The sequence below is a fragment of the Gouania willdenowi genome, chromosome 1, assembly GCF_900634775.1.
Source record: "Gouania willdenowi chromosome 1, fGouWil2.1, whole genome shotgun sequence".
NCBI classification, from domain to species: Eukaryota; Metazoa; Chordata; class Actinopteri; order Blenniiformes; family Gobiesocidae; genus Gouania; species Gouania willdenowi.
The window spans coordinates 13922235-13948088 of NC_041044.1; the positions used below are offsets into that span (position 1 = coordinate 13922235).

Here is a 25854-nt window from a genome sequence, read left to right on the forward strand (position 1 = left end):
TAAATGAAAATGTATTTACTGCCTGTCAGTTTGGATTTGATTTAAAGGGGCATGGCCCTGTTCTCTGCACTGTTATATGTTCATACATTCTTGGAGGACTTGAACGATACACTTAAATCTTTTTTTTTTTTTTTTTTTTTTTAACACTACATGCATTTACATGCTGCTCTGGTATGTCATTCGCTGTCAGTCTCCTGTCCTTTTCAGTCTTTTTGCTTCATGGCTTCTTTCTTCCCTAATCTTAATGCTGGTAGCTTTTGCTTTTGCCTCGTCTTTAAATACTGTGCTGCATCTAGTTCTTGTTAAATTGCCTTTACCCTCGTATTTGACTTTACCCTCGTATTTGACTTTTTTATTTATTTCTGTACATTTTTTATTTTTTTACTTTTTTGCAATCAGATTTATATCACCGGAATTATCCAGGCAGGAGGTTTGAACCTTTTTTTTTTTTAATTTGGCCTGACCCTGATATCAGCAGGTCCATGGTTTAACACACCTTGTGCTTTGTCACTGAGCTTTCAGCAGGTGAAAGTCTACTTTTGGTTTTTTTTTAAACCCTGTAGGTTTTCTGTTTCATGTGGCTCTCAAAAATAAACTCATATAGGCAGTAGAGATATTTGTGTTTGATCAGAAATAACAGTAATTGTTGCAGTTTTTAATGTCATTGAGTATTAATGTGTCAACATTTAACTCTGTGGCTGACTGAGTGTTAGCTTGGTTTTTCACACTCTGATACACGTTGTATGAGGAACAAAGTTCAACAACTTATACACAAGTAAAACTAGATGCAGAAAAGCTATCGGGGATCTTTTTTGATAAATAGTTTCTACCTCGACAAAGGTCTTAAAGTCGGTCATATAGTCAGCCACTGTCCTCTTCTGCTGTGAGATAACATGGCAGTGGTTATCTGTACGGTTGCCGTATCAATATACCAACATTCTATCCGTACGCATCACCCCTTTTTTGGCCAGTTTAGGTCACGCGATAGGTCAGTCATTGTCCAGCTTCGGTCGCGTGACTAAGACTAAACCTTACCCTAACCCTAAAAATTGTTGCGATAACCTAACCCTAAGCCTAACCTTAAGACGCTACGTACGTGTACTTCGGTAACCGTTCCAATAGCACCGGGGGTTGTCCGTACAGCAACCATACAAAAAGGCACTTTCTAACAACACGGTTTGCCTCGCGTGTTTGGCAGTATGAGACAAAAAAAGACAGCAAAGGATCGCAATTTGTAATTCGTGTACACGTAAATAAGTGTTGGTGGAGCTGCAAACGAAATGCTGCCTCATTCACCATTTAAGAGTTTGCAGCATTTGAAGCTAGCAATCAAGCTAATGCTAAAGCTAGCAAAGCAAAGAGCCAGTGGGCCGCTGTGAGCACTTATCAGTAGTGAAAAGAGCAAAGTGACTAGGAGAAAAATGATGCAGTCCATGGCTTTGGATATCAAGAAAAAACATGAAACTAATGAACAAGTGACTGTAATAAGTCTGTGAGAACAACTAACCTGTGCCATGTTCATTCTGTCATTACCCGATGACTTTGGAAAATGTTACACGTGATGCACTTTATTATTTGTGTAGAATGTTTGACTTTTAGGAGCTTTTGAAAATTATTTTTATATTGATCTTTTCACATTTAAATATACACAAAGCTGCTGCATTTTCACATTGTTTTCTTTTTACACTATAAGGAAACCTAAAACTCAAGACACTTTATCAGTGGTTTAAGATGTTTTGTTAGTTTGTCTTGTAGATTATTATTATATCATCTACCTCAAACCTTGTGATTTTCTTTATTTGTAAAAAACAAAAACAAAATACTGTTGTGCACTTTATTTTTTATTAAAGAAACGGATATAATTCAGTATTTTGAAGAGCAATGTTGTAAACTTGTTGTTACATTTGAAATAACTACCTCATGTGCAGTAAAGTTTGTATTGTTTCATGGATAGTGTTCAATGTTATTCAATAAAGTAGAGATGTCCCAATACAACTTTTTCACTTCCGATATGATGCCAATATTGCAACCTTGAGTGTTGGCCAATATCAATCCGATGCAATATCAGCCCGAATCATACATACTTGTATTAATTATTTTGTAGTGTGAAAAAGCTTGATCGAGTGATGTTACTCAAACAGAGAACAATAGTCAGCAATTCAAGTTCACTTCAGTTAATTTTTACTGTCAGTATATGGTGGGAACAACTGAGGGCCGTGGACAAAAACAACAAAAACTTGTCGGAGTGCTTATATCGGAGATTTTAGGTGCAGTCCGATAAAATCCGATAATCGTTTTCTGGCTGATATCAGACCAATATCCGATATCATTATCGCATCGGGAACATTCAAGGTGTATGTTGTGAGATATAAAAATAAATCAGAAAATCGGTGTACCCCCAAAAGCTACCACCCTCATTGCAGCGTGGGGAAGGTTACTCACCTGTGTTTGCTGTCCTGAAAGCTATCCTGATCAAAAAATGCATCTTCATTGAGGGGACGAAGTTGCGAGCACGAGGCTGACAGCCGCTGTTTTTTGTCAGCTCGATGAAGGCGAGAAAGAACACTGTAACGAAACAGATCCTTTGGCTTCTCCTGAGAGAAATAAGACCACATGGCTGTTAGTAATAGAAGAAAACATTACTGTGGTGTGAAATGATTCATTCCTATAAACACAATTTGATATTCTTTAAAAACTCACTATGTCCAGAGAGGATCCCAAGGAGTATTTTCGGCTTACTCTGCGCTTCACCTGCACACCTGAGAATGCAAGTAATAACTTTTAAAAAACAAGTTTGTTTTTTCTGAAAATGCAGTCGTGCTTTCCTGTTGAGGAGAAGATTCATACCTGATGAGTTTCCATCGTTTAGGTAAGAAGCTTGAATAGATAGGAGAGAACATGTCAAATAAGTTGTTTTAGAGGTTTAATTTTAATGAATCAAATGGTCTTTATGGTGACTCCTGCCTGATTAAAGACTGTTGTCATGCACGCTAAATATACATATCTTAACTAACATCTCAAGTTGAAGCTGGTTCTCTATTTTAGGGAGAGCTACAGATATGGCTAAGAAGTCTTTCAAAACGGCTGCTTTGTGTATTGGCTTGCAGGAAGTTGTTGACTGTCTATTTTTATTGTTATATTGAGTCTGAATCAAATATGTGGATGTTCTTATCATTGAACACACACTCACTGTTACTGGTTTTTTTATATTATCACAGATTTTACTCAAGTTATTACTTTCCAAAGGTGTAAAAATGTATCTACTAAATTATCTATTTATTCATAAATGTGTGACAGTGTTCCTTATATTCCTGGCTAATTGAAATGTCCCATTCAGCATATTTTCAAACCACTGAGCACATCCCCGTTATCAACTACAAATTTGATGAAACAGATTGTCATACTAAGAAGAAATATTACACAATATGAAACAAACAATTAAAATACACTAATCAATCAATCAATCAATCAATCTTTATTTGTATAGCGCCAAATCATAACCAATGGTATCTCAAGGCACTTTACAGTAGAGCAGTCTTAAGGACGGACTCTTCATTTTATGGATACACACATATGCATATATACGTATATACACATACATATGTATCCCACACCCAACATGAATTCATCATGGCGGCAAGGAAAACCTTCTGTTAAGCAGCAGGAACCTTGTGTGGATCCCATTCCTATGATGAACAGCCATCCACGTTATGCTGTGTTGGGTGTGTGCAGAGAAAAGGGTGGAGACAGAGCCGCTGAGTCTCTGTAACTCCACACTGAGGATCCCACGGACCTGCAAGACAAAAGCCAGAAGGAGTACAGGAGCAAACACACAAGGGAGTAAGCAGACATAGAGGGAGTGTTTGAAAGAGGAATGGGACCCTCTCCGGTCCCTCTCTAACCTAAATGACCTCTCTCTTAACGCCCTCTCCAACCTCTCTCCAACCGAGCATGCCAGACCCCCCCCCCCCGGCAGTCTATGCCTATTGCATCTTAATTATGAGCTATGAGCTGGTTCCTAACTAAAAGCTTTATCAAAGAGGAATGTTTTGAGCCTAACCTTAAAGGTAGAGAGGGTGTCTGCCCCCCGAACCGTGGTTGGTAGATGGTTCCAGAGAAGTGGGGCCTGATAACTGAAAGCTCTTCCTCCTATACTACTTTTAGAGATGAATGGAACAACGAGTAGTCCAGCATTTTGAGAGCGTAGTGTTCTGGGGGGATTGTATGGCACTACAAGCTCCTTGAGATAGACTGGTGCCTGTCCATTTAGGGCTTTATAAGTGAGAAGAAGAATCTTGAATTCTATTCTATATTTTATGGGAAGCCAATGCAGAGAGGCTAATACAGGAGTAATGTGATCTCTTCTCCTAGTTTTAGTCAGTACACGTGCTGCAGCATTTTGAACCAGCTGAAGTGTCTTAAGCGACTTGCTCGGGCAGCCTGCTAAAAGAGAATTACAATAATCCAGTCTAGAGGTAACAAAAGCATGGACTAGTTTTTCGGCGTCGCCCTGAGACAGGATAGATCTGATTTTAGCAATGTTACGGAGATGAAAGAAGGCAGTTCTTGAAGTTTGTTTTATGTGAGAGTTGAAGGATAAATCCTGATCAAATAGAACCCCAAGGTTTCTAACAGTTGTGCTTTGTGCCAGAGTAATGCCATCTAGGGCAGTTAGGCTAGCATAGGTTTCTCTAAGGTGTCGCGGGCCCAGTACAATGACCTCAGTCTTGTCTGAGTTGAGAAGAAGAAAATTTTGGTCCATCCAGGCCCTAATGTCCTTTAGACAGGCCTCAAGTTTAGATAGCTGATTTGTCTCACCTGACTTCATTGATACATACAGTTGGGTATCATCAGCATAGCAGTGAAAGTTAACAGAGTATTTTCTCATAACATTACCAAGGGGGATCATATAGATACAGAAGAGGATTGGACCTAGCACAGAGCCCTGAGGAACCCCGTAGCTTACTTTAGTGTACACAGAAGACTTATTATTCACATGTACAAACTGGTACCTATCAGATAGGTAGGACTTAAACCAGTTTAGGGCAGTCCCTGTGATTCCAAGTAATTTCTCTAATCTCTCTAGTAGAATATAGTGATCTATAGTGTCAAAAGCTGCACTAAGATCTAAACAAACAGCTTTATCCTGTTCTACTGGTTTGGAAATGCTACAAACGCCAAATAAGAAAACAAAAACTATACTGACATCCAGTTTAAAATGTTTGGATTCTTTCAGAGGTTTGTGGAAGTACAGTATCCTCCATGTTTGTCCGTTTAGCATCTGATGGGACTGTATTGGTCTCTTCATTGCCAATTACAAATCAAAGTTTTCAAGATAGTAAGAGGAAGTCCAGCTCTGTGCAGAAACACCTACTGAACCTGACTCAATACATGCCTTTTAATGACTTAGTTTGCATTGAGTATTGTGTTATTATGGGTATGATGATAATGAGTGTATTTGCTGTGATTAAAGAACTGCAACGATTCTGTAACCCAGTACCCTGCAGGGACATCTAAAGGTGCTGTCTCTGATTTTACAGCAAAGAAACCACAGTTTAATATATATTTATGATCAGAAAATACATTAGAATATTTGCATTTCCTGAAGAAAATGCAAGTGAGGATGCAGGTGCTGGCCTGCGTCGCACTGCATTAGCTTAGCATTAGCATTGGTTAGCATTAGCATAAATTTTAGTTAACATTAGTATTAGTTAGCATTAGCGTCATTAGTATTGCATTAACATTAACCTAACACCAGCATTAACCTAGCATTAGCTAATCATTAACCTAGCAATAGCTGAACATTAGCTATTAGGTTGAAATGTGTTGAAAAAAGGTTGAAAATGTTGAAAAGGTTGAAGGTAGTAGCTGAACATGTAAATGGTTGAATGGTCAAAATCTGTTGAAGAATGGCTGGGGATGAAAGGCTTAAAAGCTGAAACTTCCAATAGAAATGAATGGGAATGAAAAAATATAATAAGTCAAAAAGTTTAAAAGTTAGTAATTATAAAATCGATAGCATAAATCTCGGGAACTTTCTGAATTTTTTGATAGCTTTTTTGTCAAAATCGCACAAATGTTATAGGAGGAGTTAACTCAGACGGAAGAAGAAGAAAAAAAGGATAACATTAGTGAGGAAGACTCCTGCATCCTCACTAATAAATACATGCTGAAAGGTGGTCATAACTGTGCAGCTATGATGATACAGTATAATATATCATTGATTCTTTTATACAAATTTTCTTGTGCCCTAGTTAGCAGCGCCTAAATACGATCACCCCAAAAATCCACCCACAAGTTCAAAACCACTTTGAAGTGAAAACACAGATTTCATTACAGCGAGCCATTGATGTTGCTGCTGCTGTTTCTTCTCCTGGTTCTTTTTTTATCCATGAACACTGAGCTAGCTTTGAGTGCTGTTGACTAGAGCAATTATTGTGCCTAATGGTACAAAGACTGTCATTCTGGGACCTTGTCTACCCATAAAACTTCTGAAATAAAGTGAACTCAGTACAGCAGATTCGATGAATTTATAAATATGTTGATATCAGCCCGAGGCTTGAAGTTAATGGGTTACATTTTGATTACCCTAGCCATTGAATTACATTTTACTTGAGTATTTCTTAAGCCATTGTGTGTGTGTGTGTGTGTGTGTGTGTGTGCTTGCGTGCAGAGGGCATGAATCACCACAGTGGGGATCAAGTCTCTGACGATGTCTGGAGAGCTGATTGAGGATTGTTTCTCTGTGAGATGCGTCGTCTATGCCTGCATCTTTGAGCTCTCCATCTGTTACATTCAGAAAACCCTGAGGAGAAGCAAAAACATCCGAGTGCAGTCAGGAAAACACGTGAAAAAGTTAGTATTGTGAAGACAAGAGGGCCGAAAGGAAAAAAGAAAATAAATCAGCACAATCACAAAGAAGTATTTGATCATTTTCATACCTCCAAACCATAGTATTCACTCTCTAGTGTCTTAGTGTACTGGGGCAGGCCGATCTGTCTCAGCCACCAGGCGATAGAGCGATTATTCATGTCTTAATGGCAAAGGGAGAAAAGATAAGCACACACATTAAGACACACATGCTAGCACATGTTTCAGTACATCAGATAATTGTGTTAATACTCATTTATCTTTAACCTGACACCAGTTTACTTTAGAAAAAGCAGTCATGCCCAAATCCAAGTACCAGTGTCCTTGTATTGTTTGCCTTGTTGCAGCCGCAGAATTTCACACCTACCTGTTTCAGGGGCCCACCACAGCCAACTGGGAATGTTCACACGCGTTCTCCCTTCTGTTTTTCTATTTCACTGTTGCAATTATTCCCGTTTCCTGTACATTTCTCACGTCATTCCTTGTCTGTAGCTGGGTTCTTCTATTTGCCGCTGTCATGAAGTCTGCAGATCACTGTCTCTTCAGCCCGCTCCCCCTCAAACATGCAGGGTCACTCTAATAGCCAATCAGAATGCACGAGGGCGCACGGCACCCAAAAGAAAATAGCAAATCACACTGCAGGAATTTGCATGAGGTCCCAGGAGGCGGAAAGCACAGGTAGAGACATGTCAGGGGAGAAAGATGGAGCTGAGAAAAACAAGGAGGCCTTGGGCTGACATGTTGGGCAGCTGTCAGCATGTCACGTCTGAAACTGGCATGTATGCATACTAGTTTGCTTTAAACCTGTCTCTTTGTAAGCGTCTGCAGCTGAACCATGGCCTAAGCCCACAGTGGAGGGGGGCTCAGAGTCAGGAACACGTGTGCAAGACTGACACCTAGTGTTAAAGATGAAATGTGTAGTCAATGGACTGTTTCTGCCACCCTTCAATCCCTTCAGTTTAACAAACAGCATTATATTACTCAAACAAAGAAATAAAAACACGCTCACAGATAAATTATGTTTAAACGGGTTTTCTCTTCTATTTTTTACAATAATCTGTGGGGGCCCTCAAGTTTACACTGTATAATAATGTATTCAGTAGTATAAGGAATGTTTTATTTTTCATTTAAAATGAAACATCACTGCCCGTATACCTCCCCTGTACATCCCCTATTTTGGGACACAAAGCATGAGCATCCAATATGATACCGATATTGCTGCCTTGCATATTGGCCAATACCAATATTGATCCGATATCAGCCTGAATCATACATACTTTCATTTATTTTATTTTTTTCTTTAGTAAAAAAAAAACAAAAAATGACTTATTTTGTAGTGTAGAATGTTAGAAAAGGATTGATCAAAGTGACGTTACTCAAACAGAGAACAATAGTCAGCAACAGTAGGTATGAGAAAAACTGACCTATTAATTATTAACCAATTGGTTACATACATTTTAACCTTCAACATAATATCTACAGTATTCTATAATTGAATAAAATAAATAAAATATGAATTGGAAAAAAACAAACGGAAATTTGAATCCGATATCTGATATTCGTTTTCAGGCTGATATCGGACCGACATTCAATATCGATATTGGATCGGGACACCCCCACTATTTAAGATAAGATGGACTGCAAGATAAGATAAGACTTTGACTGCATTTCATCCTTTTTATTAATAAGCTTCAATAACACAGAAATACGGATTAAATCAACACCGCTAACTGGCAAGAGCCTCAGTTCGTATCAGTATTAAAGCTTAAATAGACCTAAGCCAACTTCTTAGTCTAGTTCGGAGCAGGGTCCACAAATATATGACTGTCTGATCTGAGGGCCGCATTATAAACATACATGTCTGAGCATTATTTTTGGGGGGATTTTGTATTCTTTTTCGATTCATTTTGGGTATTTTGGTTTTGTTTTGTGTGTTTTTGGAATTATTCTGTCTGACTTTGGTGTTTTTGTGTGTGAGAGACTCACTTTGTGTGTTATTGTTGTCATTTTCAGTGTTTAGAGTAGAGTTATTTTGTGTATTTTTCTTGTCCTTTTTCGCATTTTGTTTATTTTGCTGTGGTGATTTAAAAGAAAAAATAATAATTTGCCTTTATTTAAGGAAATTCTCATTGAGATTAAGAATGTCTTTTTCAAGAGAGTCCTGGAAGCAATTAGGTGTAGGGGACTTGCTTAAGGTCCCACAGTGGATTTGAACCTGCAACCCACTTCTGTAACCACTAGCCCACCACTGCCACAAATTATATATGTTTAGGAGTATTTTTTTTTGTATATTTTAAGTCAATTTGTGCATTTTCTTTGGACACAAAAATTGGTCTGAGAGTCGCATGTGGCTCCTGGGCCATGTGACCCGTTTCTGGTCTACTTTGTGGACTAAGACGGGTCAGAGACAACATACACATAGTTTTTTTTTATTTATTTATATATGCATACATTGAGTCTGAGTTATTGTATCCTGCATTTTTACTTGTTGAGGATTATTTATTATTACAGTTCTGTAGTAATAAAACTCAATCTATTTTTTTGTATCACACCAGGATACAAAATAATAAGATCATTTTTGTCCTACACACATGCAAACTTTAGATATGCGTGATCATTTTATTTGTGGCTACATTTGTTTGACGTTATTAGATCAATATATGGTATTAGTGTTTTAGCAATGGCAATGTGCAGACTCCTCAATGTAATAAGAATAAAGAAAATATACAAATAAGCATTTTTATCCCAGGAAAGTTTCAAACCATAATAATATTATGCTTTATTTTATGTTGGGATACGATGAGGTCCACATTTTAATTTCATCCCAGTTGACACTAAGAAGAACCAAATGATCCATTGTAATGTATTTAATTCTCTTTGAAGATAGTGAGCTGGTTGAAAGTATTGCAGGCTGTTACTTTGTGTCTCTGACTTTTGAAACTGATTCAGTGTGATAACTTTAAGTATCCAGCAAAGAATACAGTAATGTGTTGTACATGTCCTAACGCTGAATTATTAAAAGGTCTTTGACTACATTTAATGTGCTCCAGCACTGACAGGCCACATCCCACTGTGGCCTGTCAGTGCTGGAGCAGCTGTTTTATTATTCATTGTACTGCATCAACATTTGTCTTTTTGAGTGACATCTCAGTCAGCCACTTTTCTCCTTCGCTTTCAAACTCCACAAATTAGAAATCAGCTCATCTCTGTCCTATTATTAGACTATTTTACAAGTTTATTTTAACTCAAACTGCTGTTGTTTGTGCATTCCTGCACGTGCAGTTTAATTATTTGCAACATCGCTTGAATCCTGGAGCCTCTAACCTTTAGATATTGAAGTGTGGAATATACACAAACCGTCTGCAACTTGCTGCAATGATATGCATGTAGACAGACTAAAACACTTTATCACTGACATGCCAAACCACTAATTAGTGTGTGTGTGTGCGTGTGCACGTGTGTGTGTGTGTGTGTGTGTGTCTAAGGGTGCGTCAGAGGAAAAAGGAAGTTGCGGGATGCAGCTATAAAGCCTCGGATGCAGTAGAGCTCTGCTGAACACCCACCACGGAAGAAAAGTCAAGAAGAAAAGCGTTTAACTGTGTTAAAAGCAGCCTGTGAGGAGGAGATCAGAAGAGAAGACCCCGAAGTGTGAACAGCAACCAGTCGAGGTAAATAATGACTGTTATGCTTATTTTACTTTGATATAGATGCACATAAATGTCAAATCTTCCGATTATTGTAGGCCCATAAGTCACCAGTGTGACTGGAGAATGCTATTTTCAGGCTGGAAACTATTTTTTTATTCACGATGACAAAACTAAACAAAAAACAAACACCGTAACAGCAATATTTCCTTGTGTATATGTCACTTTTTTTTTCATATACTTTACATTTTTAAGTTTGAAACAAATGATTTTGAAGATCTAACTTGAGATACAAATAAAGGATATTTACTCTGAAGTCAATTGACCTAAATGCATTATTACATATATATAATATTGAACAAGTACCAAATTAAATACTTCAGTTTAGCATTTTTGTTTCTCAACGGGCCTGCCTTCCCCTCTCTAAAATGAGCCACAGCCCAACTCAGGGAAAATTTTAAAATACCGTTCTTCATCAGATACAGTAAGTAGCAGTAGTTGACTTGATATTTTCAAAATAAATGATCTTTACTTTGCAGAAATTTAAACAAATGAATTAAAACTACCGCATATTACTGCCAACTACTGATAGAAGTAGGATAAGGACACCCATCTGTTTGCTGTGTAGGACCTATTACCTACGCAAATGTCAGTGATCTACTGAAAACCAGCCCTGACCCTCTTTAGGATCCCAACCTACCAGTTCAGAACTACTACAGTGCTGGATAATGCTATAGATTTGCATTAAAAGCTCATCACTCAATTGTTTTTAAACAAATGTTTCAATATTTGGAACAAAAAACAACTTAAAATAGTTGAATACATTGCAATTAAAAATGTTAAAGTAGCAGGTTCAGTTTATAACCTGGTATTGTAAAATATATATATATATATCATAGTGGTTAAAACACCATCTTTGACCTGTTTCAGAGATTCATGGCCAGATATTTGAACATTTTCTACAGGCCTTTTGTCATAAGGAGGCACAGCTGAGCAGCTACAGCAGCTGACCTGTTACTTTTGACACTTTTACAACATTTACTTTCTACACACCTGCTTTGTTTATTCCATGTCCTTTGATTTGAAATTATTTAGTTAAAAAATAGGGTAACAGTTTACTTGAACTTTTTATACATAAGGCTCACATTACACTGTCATTATCTGTCATTAGCTTGAATAATGTGTCATAAACGCTGTCGTTCACTAAATTATGACACCTTTGGAGCTATGTTGGCATTTTTTGGGTTAGGTGGAGGGATCTCGTTGGGTTAGGTAGGGTTATGGTAACGAAGGATTAGGGTTAGGAACAACACCTAATGACAGCCTTCATGACAGCTTATTCATGTTAATAACGGGTGTCATGTCATAATAATGACAGCGTAATGTCAGCTTTCAAGTAAAGTGTTGCCGAACACAGTTTTTTGTTTCGTTTTACTTATTTTATCTTTTTTATTTGCAAATCGAGATGAAGAAAGTTGATGCTATGTTTGCTGTGTCATGAAAAATGTAGCATGTCATGACAACTTTTCAAAATTGCCAAATATTCATGGATTCAGCTGTATTTGGATAAATTGTATTTGGTGAGAGTGCCAGTGGTACTTTGATATTGTCTGATCGGCGATAAAATAAATTGTTATAAAAGTGGAATAATATTACTGCATTTTAAAAATAACTAAACAGTGTCACATGCGTAATAATTAAAGGAAGCCTTTTCTTAAACCTTCTTGTCCGTCTCTCTCCCTAGTTTGTATTGATCAATAGGAGAATAATGGAGTTGTGGCGACAGTGTGCGATGTGGTTAATCGACTGCAGAGTTCTTCCTGAGAACCATCGGGTCACTGGAGATTGTGCACAGGTAAATGAGTTCAGTCACTGATGCTTCAACACATCTCACACTCTCTCCTGATCGCTCTCATTCCGTGTGTTGTACCAGGTGTGTGATCTGGCTCAGGCTCTTAGGGATGGCGTGTTGCTCTGCCATTTGCTTAACAACCTGCTGCCTCAGGCTGTCAACCTGAGAGAAATCAACTTACGGCCACAAATGTCACAGGTAACACAGACACAGCTACACACAACACACACATTTCTACATTTAACCAGGGTGTTTCTGCCACAACAATCCTGCATCACTGATTGGCAATTACTGTTTTATAGTAAATTACCACATCTGGGAGCAGGCATTTCATTTCAGGATTGTAGTCTGACTGCAAATTCAGCAAACTATGTTGTCCTGGCAAGTAAATTGTGTTTTTTTTTTTTTTTTTTTTAAAAGAGGGGGTATTCCGACGATCACTTGTTAGTAATATTCAGCACTTTTAGGTCCTATTTCCCATGTTTAGCAGAGTCTGCTGAAAGTCTTTTGAATACACTTCTGTAAAGGAATCACATAATAGGACTGGCCAAGGTTTTGCTTTTTTATATAACACTATAATCTGCTGCTGCAGAGATTAGCTCAACAATAACTAGAGAAAAATGAAAGCATTGCCAACCTTTCTCTAGCAAAATTAATCGAATGGATTGATACAATGAAATACAATTTAAACCAGTTTTTGTCTCTTCTCCCTGCTTAGACAGAGGAATAAATTAGATTTTTTTTCTTAATCATTGACAAGGAATAATGGCATTTTTCTTCAGTCTATACAAGGTGCATCAATTTTCCAATCGTGAAAACCCTACACTCTAATTCAAAGACATTACCCGTCAACTGAAAGGTTAGCAGCGCCAACCTCCTGCACGTAGAAATCATCACCTTGTTAATAAAAAAAAATAGTAATAAAAAAGTGAATGTTTTAAATGAAATCCTCAATAAATCTAATGGGATTCTTAGCTCCTTAAAAAGGTTTAGTTACTGTTTACCCAATCTATCTAGTGTTATCTTCAAACCAATTAATTAAATTGTTTTCTTAAACTTTTTGGGACCAAGTACTCCTTAAAGCTGATATCCGTAGTTTCTGAGAAAGCTATGTTTATGTATGATTTTTTTGAAATTCATAAAAATACCTAACTAGTCTTTTACTATGGTCTACTGTCGGTGGTCATTCATATACATTAATGTATATAAGTCCCTCCTTCATCCTATAGACCCCTATACAAATGGAAACAATCGCCAACTGCGCCCAGCCAATAGGCTTCGACTTAGTATTTTTGAGACTGTCAATCAAAGTGAATGTGGAACTGTGCACGGAAACAAGGCCGCGCGTCACAACAGCAAACAGGTAAATATGATTTTGGCTCCTACCTGACCCATAGACCTACATCAATGTGACCTTGTTATGTTCCGCAATGCGCGTGCAGAAAAGTAGAGGCGTGGCTTCTGGTAGATTGCAGATTTAGTGGGAGGAACTGGAGCTGTTGAGGGCGGGACATGGAGACGTCCTCTCAGAAACTCTGGATATCAGCTTTAAGGGAGAACATTTTGCATCACAATCTTTCAACCTTTCTAAAACTAGAGGTGTAAAGAGTACTGATATATCTTACTCAAGTAGAAGTACTGTTACTTGATTGAAATTGTACTCAAGTACAAGTAAGTCGTACAGAAAATACTGATGTTATAAATATGATGCATTTGATTGTTGTCTGGTCATTTCATTTTTTGTAGTTTCACAATGTCCTTTCATCATTTTAAAACAAAAATAATAATTTACTGAGTAACTGTTAGGTCTAGACATTTAATAAATTACTTTACATCTTTTAAAACATACTTAAGTTCAAATAAAATTACTGATTTAGAAATATACTCAAAAAAGTACAAGTACCCATAAAAGCAACTCAATTACAGTAACCTCACCTCTGTCTTCCCAAATTTCACCTCTGATTTATCCCAAATGTTTGCTTTAGGTCGGTATCAGTGAAATTAAGATAAATATGTTTTTGCAAAACACAGCAATTTTTAACTCCTGGGGGGTCCCTAAAACCTAATTTAAAATTAGTAAACTAATAAGTTAAATTTCATACTGTAAACATAACAACTCAAAGATAAGACGGCTGTGTCAAGAGCTGTTGTATCAATGGAAGAATAAAAGCTTTTTATAAAGAAAAAGGTGATCGAGACTATTACGCATTGCAGCTTCTCAGTTCACACTGTTTTGATGTGTTGGAATCTTCACTCTGGTGTGTGTAAGTATGTGTGTATTCACTGTATTGCATAAAAGTCTGTCAAAGTACTTTTTCACTCAACAAAACGCAAATTGTTTTTGCTGAAAAATAAATGAATCAACAAACCACAATAAAATACTATTAAAGACCATTTAAACTGGTCTGTGTTCAGGGCCTATTCATTTGAAAATACTTGACATGTTAAAAGAGCTAACAGCAGTAATGTGTGTGAGAAATTAAGACATACTAAGAACCATTCAATAATTTAAGACAGGGAATAAAGATCAAGTCAAATAATTTGGACTTCAGGTACAGAAACCACACAAAAGCGTTTTATTCCCCTGAGTCTGAATATGTGGTTTGTTTTCAGCTATGGGCAGAATTGCGCCCGCTGAAGGCTGCGGATGTTTGATGTGCTTCAACAATAGGGTCAGGTTAATGCTAATGATGGCTCCGTTACGTAACACGGCCCTGATTTCTGACCCGCCCATTAAATCCTGAACACAGAAATTGGAAACAGTTTTTGAGGCCTAGCTTCACAATTACATTATAAATGGTTGAATGGCTTTGTACATGTTTTAAGGAAAACATTTATGACCTATTTAATGTGTTTAGAAGAAAATGTCAGAATTTGCTTTACATGGTCTTTAATGCTGTGATGCAGTTGTACACATGGCATTTGGTGGCTTTCCACTCCCAGTTCTGGAGGCTATCTCTCTTAGCTGCCTGACACCTCATGCAGTATCTCTTTGCAGACACAGTTCACACGTTGATCAAGTACATCAGCATTTGCAGGACCATAACTTAGTGGCTGGAGTCTCAACCAGTTCTCTGCTTCTACTGAGAAAGCAATGCAACGTAGACATCCTCAGTGAAGGGCAGTATGGCTTATTCCTTCTGCTTGGGTTCAGTAATGCCTCCCAGGGCTGCAGCTGATACCAGCTCTTTGTCATCCAAAGACAGGCCTTTTGCTTTTGGGGTACTGGCTGAATTTGTCCTATACATTCCCCAGTTTGGTATCCAGTGATGGGGTCAGGAATGAGCCGGTATCACTGTTCCAACCACAGGTGGATCTTAAAGCGATTATCCGGAGGATGAAAAGAGAGAGAGAAAATTCAAAAGTGATCGTCTTGATGTCCCTCCCTAAACAGTTCTACTTCCTGCCTCTGCCATTCTACCAGAAGCCACGCCTCTACTTTTGTGTCCATGCGCATAGTGGAACATAACAAGGTCGCATCTGGTCGCATTGATATAGGTCTATGGGTCATCGTTTGGAGTTTCAGGGTGCTCCTCCATTATGCTATGCTGCTCAGAGTGATACCTGTTTGCTATTGTGACGCACAGCCTTGTTTCCGTGCACAGCTTATGCACGCACATTCACTTTGATTGACAGTCTCCGCTACAGGAAGTGGAAGCCTATTGGCTGGGCGACCGCGGCGCGATTTTCATTTTGTATAGGGGTCTATAGGACAAAGCCGGGACTTATATACATTGACGTATATGAATGACCACAGGCAGTAGACTATAGTAAAAGACTAGTTAGGCATTTTTTTGCATTTCAAAAGAATATATATATATACACATGACTCTTTTCAAACTAACATACTTTCATATATACATGGACTCAAAAAGGATTATTTATGTATACACATAAATATACAAAAAGATATGTTACTATCAATTCTAGGTACTTTATTAGATCACAATCTATATATAATTGTATTTATTTTTTATTCACAAAAATCACTGCTATTGTTATAGTTCAGCGTCATCAAGCACAACAATCTTTTAGCACTGTTATTGCCATTTATTATTAGTATTATATTTTTTTAGATATACTCCCTGCAAAATTCACCTTCAGTAGTCAATATTCCTCTTCATTTCCATACTCTAACAAACTTATAAATATTTGTGCAATGTTTTATATGGTTCCCCAAACCATTCCAGAGTAGGACTGCACATACTGACACGCACCAACTTTTCCTGGTGGATCCCACCAATATGACTTTAAAGTTACCACATTCCCTCAGGTTATACTGCCCTTCATTTTTACAAAATAATTCCTGGATGTTATATGACAATACATTATTGTTGGCCTTGTATAAAAGGCTTGCAGTATATACTTTTACCAAATCAGTGAGCTTCAGAAGTCCAGATTTTAAAAATAGACAGTTTGTGTGATCGAGGTAACTAACTTTATGTATAACTCTTATAGCATGCTTTTGAAATAAAAAGAGAGGATGTAGTGAGCTTTTGTTGATGTTACCCCATATTTCTAAGCAATAAGTTAAATACAGTAATATTAACGTGCAGTACAGCATGTGGAGAGCATCATACTCAAGAATGTTTTTAACTTTGTTTATTACTGCAATGCTTTTTGCAACCTTAGATTGTATAAGTCTCATGTGTGGCTTCCATGATAGTTTGTTATCCACTGTTATATCTAAAAGTTTGAATTCAGATACCGTTTCAAATTGTATACCATCTATGTTTAATTTAATTTTTCAGTTTTTTTTTTGTAGTTTCCAAAAAATATTGCTTTAGTCCATTTCAGATTTAAGGATAGTTTTTGTCCATCCATTTTTTCACTTTCCTGAATTCATCGTTGATAGTACTAATTAGTTTACAATAATTTTAATTTTAATAAAACATATTATTGTCATCTGCAAATAGAATCTTTTGTAACAGCTGAGAATGTTTAAATACTGTATGTCATTTATATACAAGTTGAATAATTTTGCACTCAAAATTGAACCTTGGGGCACTCCACAGGAAATTTCCAAACACTTTGATTCTTGCTCACCCATTTTTGCAAACTGCATATTCCCCAAAAATACATGATACATAAACAGATTCCTCAGAAACTCCAGATATGAGCTTTAAGGTTCTAACTGTCAGCATTACGGTAGTTCTTTGGATCACTGAAATCCTCCAACTTGTGGAAGTTACATGCTTTTGCACTTTGGACCCACCTAGTGAGACAATACATCTCCTCTTTGCCAATAGCCCTCCTTTGTTCAGCTGCTGCTGTCCAAACTCAGTTATCGAAGGGTCATCATTAACAATCTTTAACTTTAGCAGCAGTCTTGTCACAGAAAACCTGCCACAACTTTTGGACACATCTTGGGGCATGGGGCTTGGCTGGCAAAGCAGGGAGAGGTTCTCGTTCTTACCTGCTCTTGGCCTCCGCTCTGTCTGTTTAAGAGGGCACATTTTCATTTCTCCGCATAACTGCCCTGGTAAAAAGCCCCAGGATGTTAACACAGTGGATGGAGTCTCTAAAATCTTCCTCTATGCATGGCCGCCTAAAGGCTAAGAATTTTGCCAACATGAGCCTCCTCAACAGCAACATTGTGTTGGTAGTTAGTCCTGTTTCAAACCTGTCCGAGTACTGTCCATGGCTCATTGGAGCCTTTAGGAAAGCAAAAACATTTGGCCCTGTCTGGTACATCTTTGCTATAGGTTTTAAGCAATACAAACCGTAATGTCTCTTGCCATAGACTCGCCTACATGATTTCTTTAGGAGAGAAAAACACTAACCTGGTCTCCAGCAGCTGTGTTTGTGTGTTCAAACATGGTCAGATGCCTGCAGCCTTTCCAAATTGGAGCTGTTCTCATCACAGTATACTTTTTAAGAGCAATGTCCGACCGAGTTTAGTGTGTCTGCATTAAACGTGAGGACTTATTAGTTCACTGATGATTGGTGGCATCTATTCATGTAGCCTCTGCTCAGCCAACAGATAAGCTATGTCAATCAGGACTGACCTGAGTTCCTTCTGGAAGGGTTACAATGAACAAGAGAATGGTCCAATGACTAGAGTATTTGTACGTTCCTTAGCATAGCCTAAAGTCATGGGAAGTCCCCCGAAGGTGGCTGATTTTACAGATTAATTTCCCCTAGATGTCCTAATTGGCATTGCACACATACCCATACATGTTCAATTCACCAACAGAGGAATTCCCCTGTGCTGTTACACAGGAGTTCCACAGCATTAATTATTTTAGGCAGTTATGTCTTTGCCTTACTGTGTAGCCCTAACAAATTGAGCAACGTGTAGCATTGTCAGTCATTACACATTTCCCCTTTTCTCAAAGTAGAGTTCTGCATTTCCTACTGCTGAACAGAGAGAGAGAGGCTTCTGCTTCAGGAAGTTGTGTAAAGTGCAGTAGGTCTGACCACTGTGTAGGAACGCTTTGCTCCGTGTTGCTTCTCTGCTCTTATCTATCAATGTGTACTTCACTTTGCTACTGAAATGCAAATACATCTACAAAATGGAAATGATTAAAAGGAAGAATTACAGGCATGAATTTAATGAACTACATGTTTTAATGGTGGAAAGATAACTGCAGAACAACTAAGAAAGTGCAAAGTTCACACAGAAATGTTCAACAGTTCGGCAACCAACATCTCTACCGCTTTCACTTCACTCCAGCAACACAGATTACCATTAGAACGAGAAACCTTTCCACCCTGGTGTGTTAAATCATCAAGTTCATCATTGGGCTCACTCATTTATTTGACACAAGTGAAGAAAACACAGTATTGGTACTAAAGAAAATGGAGACAATGCTTTTTGCTCAAAGGTAGCAAGTGACCAGGAGTGTTCATCTTAAATGAACAAAGGATCTTTGGCAGCTTCAGTGTTAGAGCAGCAGTGATAGATATTATTTTAACTGGTGTTAACTGGTTATGTTCATGAGTGTGTCATTGTGTTTTACCATCAGTTTGCTAGCTGCTAATATTACCTACAGGGTTAACCGATACCAAAATCTTTCATCAAAAAATATAATTGAAATAAGTTGCACTGTCTTTAGCAGTGATATTCCTCAGTAGGGATGTAACGATTCACTCAACTCCCGATACGATTCGATTCACGATACTGGGTTCACGATACGATTCTCTCACGATTTATTTTACAAAATGGGACTGTAGACAAATTTTTTTTTTGGGGAAAAAAACTAGAAAATGCTGTACTATTTTCCTTTTATTTTTCATTGTCAAAATAATTCCTTGATAAACAATTCAAAACAATGCAATTTAACTAAAAATGAATCTTGAATGAAATAAATAAAGGAATAATACAAATGAAAATGAAGCCTATTCATTTAAATTCTGGTTCTATAATAAACAATGCAAAACTGCATAATAGTTATTTTTCTTTTAAAAGTGCAACTGAAAATGTATTTTGTGCCTTAACAATTGGACTTTAAAAAAAAAAAAACGATTGCACTTATTTACGTCATATTTGTTTGGACCAGCAGAGGGCGCTGGTAACACAGTGGTCAGTTGGCATGCAGATATCTTGCAGTGAAGAAGAGATGCTATGCTAGCAGACAGAGCTAATAGAAAACCGTGACTTTTACAGATATACAAGTAATATTACAGATATTCTTTCGGTGCTAAAGGGGCAATGAATCATTTATTAACATATTTAAGAGTAGAAGGCGGCCAGAAAGAAAGTATTAGCAGACTCCGCCCGCCGCCTACAATTGTGGATAGCGCCCTCTGCTGGTTAAAAAAAGTACTGCGATTCAATTTTCAGAAAATCGATATCAACCGTGATACCTATGAATCGATTTTTAACTGCCTTACGTTACATCCCTATTCCTCAGTCATTATGACATTTAGAAAGAAAGATCTAAGATGTTTGTGATGAAAAGTGATATGAGTAATTTGTTTCCACTCTGAATGATTTTAAGGGGCAGACTTCAGTGATTTATGATGAACTTTTACCCACTGAAGCATCTTTTCTCTTTTCAGTTCCTGTGCCTGAAGAACATCCGTACATTTCTTGGGGTTTGTCATGAGAAGTTTAATCTGAAAAAGAGCGAAATGTTTGAAGCCTTCGACCTGTTCGACGTCCGAGATTTTGCAAAGGTACTATTCAACCATTTCTATGTAAAAGGTCAATGGAATTCACTTACAGTACATAGCGCTTAATACCACACATGTAGTCTCAAAGTGCTCTACACTGATAGCCACATTCACCCATTCACACACAAGGCGACTAAGCTGCACCAGCCCTCCATCAGGAGCAACTTGTGGTTCAGTTTCTTGCTCAAAGTTACTTAGAGCTCTATTCTCCCATGCGCGTAAGTCAAAGAAGCTGCATACTCGCGGCGCTGTTTCTGGCTGCGTGCTATTCTCCCCCTGCACTTAAGTCAGTCGCTGTACGCCTTTATTTCAGTTACGCACTCTGGGTAGAGCAGCCCTGAAATGTAGGCGTTCCCATTCAAATCTGGCCTTACGCGGATTCTCTTGTGTGCTTAAGTTCTTTTCCTCATACGCACTTCTGAACCTGGTATAAGTGCAGCATCCCAATAAGGTGAAACATTGTATTGCCCAAGAAGTATGGACTTATAATTTATCCACACACACTTATAATGTTGGAAAAGATACTCCCAGAAAGAATCTATCCAAAGTAACACTGTCACGGGGTGGGGGGATTCACACAAGCACGCCAAAGGATTGACCATCAGCATTTCTAACATGTTCACATTTACCAGTTTTAGACGGGACAAAATGTGTTAATTATATTTTACCCGTGCTGTCCACTCCTCCTGGGAGAGGGTGGGAGCAGATCAGCTGTGCGCGCGTCGGCTGCTGCAGCTCGTTACAATGAAACTCTGACAGACGTCAGATTGATGCTCAACTATTTTAACACTGTGTACAACATGAAGCCACAGTTTGATTCACTACAAGAGTAAATAACAAGCGAAACATATGACAGATGATGATGATGATGAGAGGTTGGGACGATGTTAGGAAGCCTCCACACAGGCGCAAGGGGGACTCGCCCGGGCAGCTTGCAGCCTTGGTGCAACAAATGACCCACCAGGGGGCGGGGGGCAATGTGAGGAGATGCCCACCAACCCCCCACCCACAAGAGAGGGGGAAGGAGCCAGCTGACCTGAACCCCTCTTTAAAAACCTTTCAAGGCGAGGGCTCCCCGGGGGTCCGCACTGGTGCGTCTTTGGTGGTGAACTTTGGGGCAAGGCAGGCAACTGCCCTGAGGAGGGTTGGTCTTCGGACCATCCATCCCCACCCCGGGCCAAGGAACTGGAGAGGTAGGAGAGGAGTTGGAGAGGAAAGGTGGAGAGAGAGGAGGGAGAGAAGACATGAGGGGAGGAGAAACAGGAGGAGTGAAAGGAGGGGTGAGAGGGTTGTGACTGAGGGAATGAGAGAAGGTAGTCAGAGAAAAGAAAGAGAGATTGTAACATGGAATGTGCAGCGTTTGTCTTTGAGGGAGCATAACAGGAGAAGGTTGAGGAGGGTGATTGAGGAGATTGTGATGAAAGGGTGGGAGATTGTGTTGCTGAGTGAGATAAGTGTGGATGATGAAGGGGTGCTGTGGTTGGGAGAGGATGAGGAGAGAGTGGCTGTTGTACACTCAAAGAAGTTGGCGGTGGTATTGCGTGGAGAGGCGATGGAGTTGTGGGTGAGTGAGGGGCAACAAAGATGGCTTGAGGAGAGGGTGATTGCCGTTGTGCTTGGAGGTTTGAGGTTGGTTGCGGTATGGCAGCCTGTGTGGGGTATGAATGTGGATAGTATGGGAAGGTACAGAAGGGCGATGGAAAGTCGGGTTGCGATTGGTGGAAATGAAAAGCTTATAATTGGTGGTGATTTTATTGCAAATGTTGGAAGAGGGTACGAGAGAGAGGGAGTGAATGGGAGGTATGGACTAGGCAGAACAAATGAGGCTGGAAGAGATAGGTAGACTGGTGTGGAGAGCATGACTTGGTGAATGTGAACAGTTACATGAGGCATAAGAGGAGAGGGAGGTATGGAATGTGATGTATGGAAGGTGGTATGAGTTAGATGGTTTTATTATGAGGAGGAGAGACAGACACTGGATGGTGCAAAAAAATGAGAATGGATGAAGTGATGACTGTGAGGGTGAATGGGAGGAGATGGAGAGTGCCAGGAGGGAGACAAAGGAGAGTTCCAAAGATCAGATGGGAGTTGTTGAAAGAGCAGGAAAAGAGAGAGGAGTATGAGGAGAGAAAGAGAGAACTGATGGAAGAAGAGAATGTACGAGGAGATGGAAAGAAGGAATGGGAAGTACTTTCCAAGGTGATGACGGAGGCAGTGAAAGAAGTGTGTGGAGTACATGAAAAGGGGATGCAAAACCCATGGACGATTGGACATGAAGAGGAGTTTAATGTGATGAATGAGAGAATAAGCGTGGTGGTGAGAAAGAGGAATGAGAAAGTACAACTGGTGGGTAACAGAAGAAAGCTGAGACCGAGGAGAGATAGACAAGTGATGGAGAAAATGGAGGGCGAGATGGCGGAAGCGCAAGAGGAAGTGAAGGAGGCAAGGAAACAGCTGAAGAAGTGCTTGAGGAGGTTGGAGCAAGAATGGTGGAGAGAGAAGATAAGAGAGTGTCAGGAAGCGGGTGAGACTGGCAGGGTGGATGAGATGTATAAGTGCTTGAGAAAAATTAGGAGTAAAGGATGTAAGGCTCCGGCAAGTGTGAATATAACAGTGAATGAATATAAAGAGCATTTCCAAAGGGTCAGGAGTGAGAGGTATGAGGAGGAACCAAATGTGTTTGAAGAGGCGGTGAATGGAGTGACAGAGCTGCGTGAGGATGAGAGAGCGAAAGAGGCAAATGAGATGTTGAACGAAATTCCTGAAAGGGAGGAGATTGAGGAAGCAATGAATGAGATGAAAGAATTGGATATATTAGGATGGCACATGGTGAAGTGAAAGAGAGGGTGATACAGATGCTGAGAGAGATGTCTGAGAAGAGAGCGGACAGATGGGATGAATCTTTGAAAGTGGGGTTGGTGGTGCCTTTGTTTAAGAAAGGAGATGGGGATGATAGGAACAACTATAGGGGTGCGTGTCTGTTGACTATGGGAAGCAGGATTTTAGCGAGAGTGATAGCAAAGAGGGATGCATGGTGGGCGGAACATCTGGGTTTGTAGAATGCAGAAGACAAATGCAGGCAAGAGAGGTGAACATGTGGGATGTAAGAAAGCAAATGGGAGTGAAGTCTATAAGGTGGAAGTTTGAGAAGCGAGTGCTGAAGCGAGTGGGTCATGTGATGCGAATGGGGAATGATAGACTGACGAAAGCATTAGTGTTAGGGTGGTATACTAAGTGGGAAGGATGCGAGTAGAAGATGGGGCGAAAGTAGAAAATGGTGCTGTTTTAGAAAAGTATGATGAATGAGGCGGGGTATGACTGGACTGATGTGGAGCGGTTGTGCGGTGACATGGTGGGGGAGAGAATGGAGCATTTGTACAAATGGGAGTGCCAGAATTGACATTCGTATGTGTGGGGTGACAGTGAACTTAGAATGGAAAGGAATGATAGGAGAGTGATTGACTTGGTGTGTAGGTATGAGGGGTGCAGGAAGGTCTGCCGGAGTAAGGCAGGCCTGACCAACCATCAGAAGCGTAAACATGGAGTGGCTGAGGAGACAGTGAGATTTGAGTGTGGGATATGTGGAATGAAGTGCGAGAGTAATTCATGAACGAACATGTACGGGGGGTGAGAGGGCGATGGGTGGGAGGAGACAGTGTGGAAGGTATTTGGTGTGGATAATTTATGGAAACTTTGCGAGACATAGAGGAAGATGCAGAGTAAATGGCCTTCGTGTGGGGGGTGAAGTGGAGGTGGGTGAAGGGGAGGATGGGGGTGGAGAGGCGAAAGCATTGTGCCCGTGGTGCCAGAGGGAGTTGTTGGTTGCCAACATGGCGAGGTACCGGAGGAGCTGCATGGTGTGGGCCCAAAATGGAAAATGGAATGGAATAATGTGCGCTGATCATTTCTGAATGCAGGAATGTAAGATAATAAAATCAGGCTTTCCACACAAACAAACGTTAATCTGGTGTTAATATGAGGGAAAAAGTGATTTGAACTGTGGCTCGGACAGAAAAATGCGGTCCTCTCACTGCAGTAATCTGATCAAATCACCCTGTTACATTGTTTATCAACGAAGGCGTTTCAAATTAAAAGTGCGCTTTATCATTTTCAATGATTTCAATGCCCTTTACAAGCATTAGGAAAACTCCATGTTCTGGGATTTCTAGACAGCCCCAAGATAATGACCTCCTTTGCTTCAGACTGCTCGCTTTTGGCCGATTTTTCTGCCTTGGACGTATCAGGAGCCTTGACCGGAGAATACGTGCAGGAGAAAAGTGGGTAAAAAAAAGCACTTAAGTCCAAACCAGAGAATAGTGCTCTTAGAGAATGGACAGATTTAATCTCCATTTAAGTAGTATAGTAGAAGTGTATTAGTAATACTGTATGTCTGTCCATCATAAACCTGGACACATTAACCTGATGCAGCACAACAGAAGAATTTACGTTTGATTTTATTTTTTGACAGCTAACTTTTGCCTATAATTCAGCTGATCTGTTTGTGTATGCTCAGTGTTTCAAGATCCTCAGAACACAACTTCTCACGACGTGTTGGAGAAGTTGCCTCAGTGTTTTTTTCACATGTATAGAGCTAACTAGTTATGTATGCAGAGAAGGATGTGAAGGGGATGCAGGAAGTTTCTGTGGTAGTGAGGTTTGCTGCCTTTCTTGCTTTGGGTTTAGGGTGCAAATGCTTTCAGTGGTGAAGGAGACGATAGCAGATGATTACAGACTTTAGTCCCTATGGCTGATAGTGTTTACACAAGAAGGAAGCACAAATCTGTCAGAGTGACAACAGGTAGTAAAGGAGGTGAATTTAAAGTACATGGGCTTAACCCTGAAAAGTGAGGCTGAGCCGGAGGTGGTAGTGATGACCAAGACTAAGCTTTTCTTTGGGAGTGTTCAGAATTAGAAAATGAGAACATCAGGGGAAGCACAAAGGTGGATCAAATGTCTGAGAAATAATCAAAATATTGGAAAGAACGGACATATTGTAGGATGTTGAGATAAGACATCTATTTGGGCTCCTACATTTGAACATGACTAGTTTATTTTGGCTTAATTACTTCACTGAATGAACTGAACATTCTTTAACTGGTCATATCAAAACATCTCAAATCTGCATAATCTCTGATCTCCTGCATATTTCTTCTAATTCCTTAGCTTTAGCTAAAAAATAGTCGTTTTATTGACTTGCACCTGTCAGATGCATTCACACATTTGCAACCCCCAGTCTGCAGCTGCAGACATGTACCACTGCAATGCTTTGACAGGAAGCAGTACTGTATAGTGGTATTCAGGTTTTAGATGACTGGCCAAATGCATGAGACATTGTGTCCAATGCAGCATTAATGTGTGAACCGGAGAGAT

General features: G+C 39.3%; 2 protein-coding genes across 3 annotated transcripts in view; one reads left to right on the top strand and one right to left on the bottom strand.

Annotated features, from left to right (window-relative positions):
* sh2d3a (SH2 domain containing 3A) overlaps window positions 1-7406 on the bottom strand; it is a 46701-nt gene extending 39295 nt beyond the window's left edge. For both annotated transcript variants that reach the window (XM_028444585.1, XM_028444577.1), the window contains exons 1-6: window positions 7238-7406; window positions 6942-7033; window positions 6688-6805; window positions 2848-2877; window positions 2701-2759; window positions 2443-2594 (exon numbers count right to left, since the gene is read on the bottom strand). In XM_028444585.1, the coding sequence (XP_028300386.1) occupies window positions 2443-2594; window positions 2701-2759; window positions 2848-2877; window positions 6688-6805; window positions 6942-7031 (449 nt within the window). In that variant the 5' untranslated portion in view covers window positions 7032-7033; window positions 7238-7406. The remainder of the gene's footprint in view (window positions 1-2442; window positions 2595-2700; window positions 2760-2847; window positions 2878-6687; window positions 6806-6941; window positions 7034-7237) is intronic.
* vav1 (vav guanine nucleotide exchange factor 1) overlaps window positions 1-25854 on the top strand; it is a 49912-nt gene that overhangs the window by 2215 nt on the left and 21843 nt on the right. The window contains exons 3-6 of the mRNA XM_028444596.1: window positions 10356-10538; window positions 12259-12369; window positions 12448-12564; window positions 20371-20487. Coding sequence (XP_028300397.1) covers window positions 12283-12369; window positions 12448-12564; window positions 20371-20487 — 321 coding nt within the window. The 5' untranslated portion in view covers window positions 10356-10538; window positions 12259-12282. The remainder of the gene's footprint in view (window positions 1-10355; window positions 10539-12258; window positions 12370-12447; window positions 12565-20370; window positions 20488-25854) is intronic.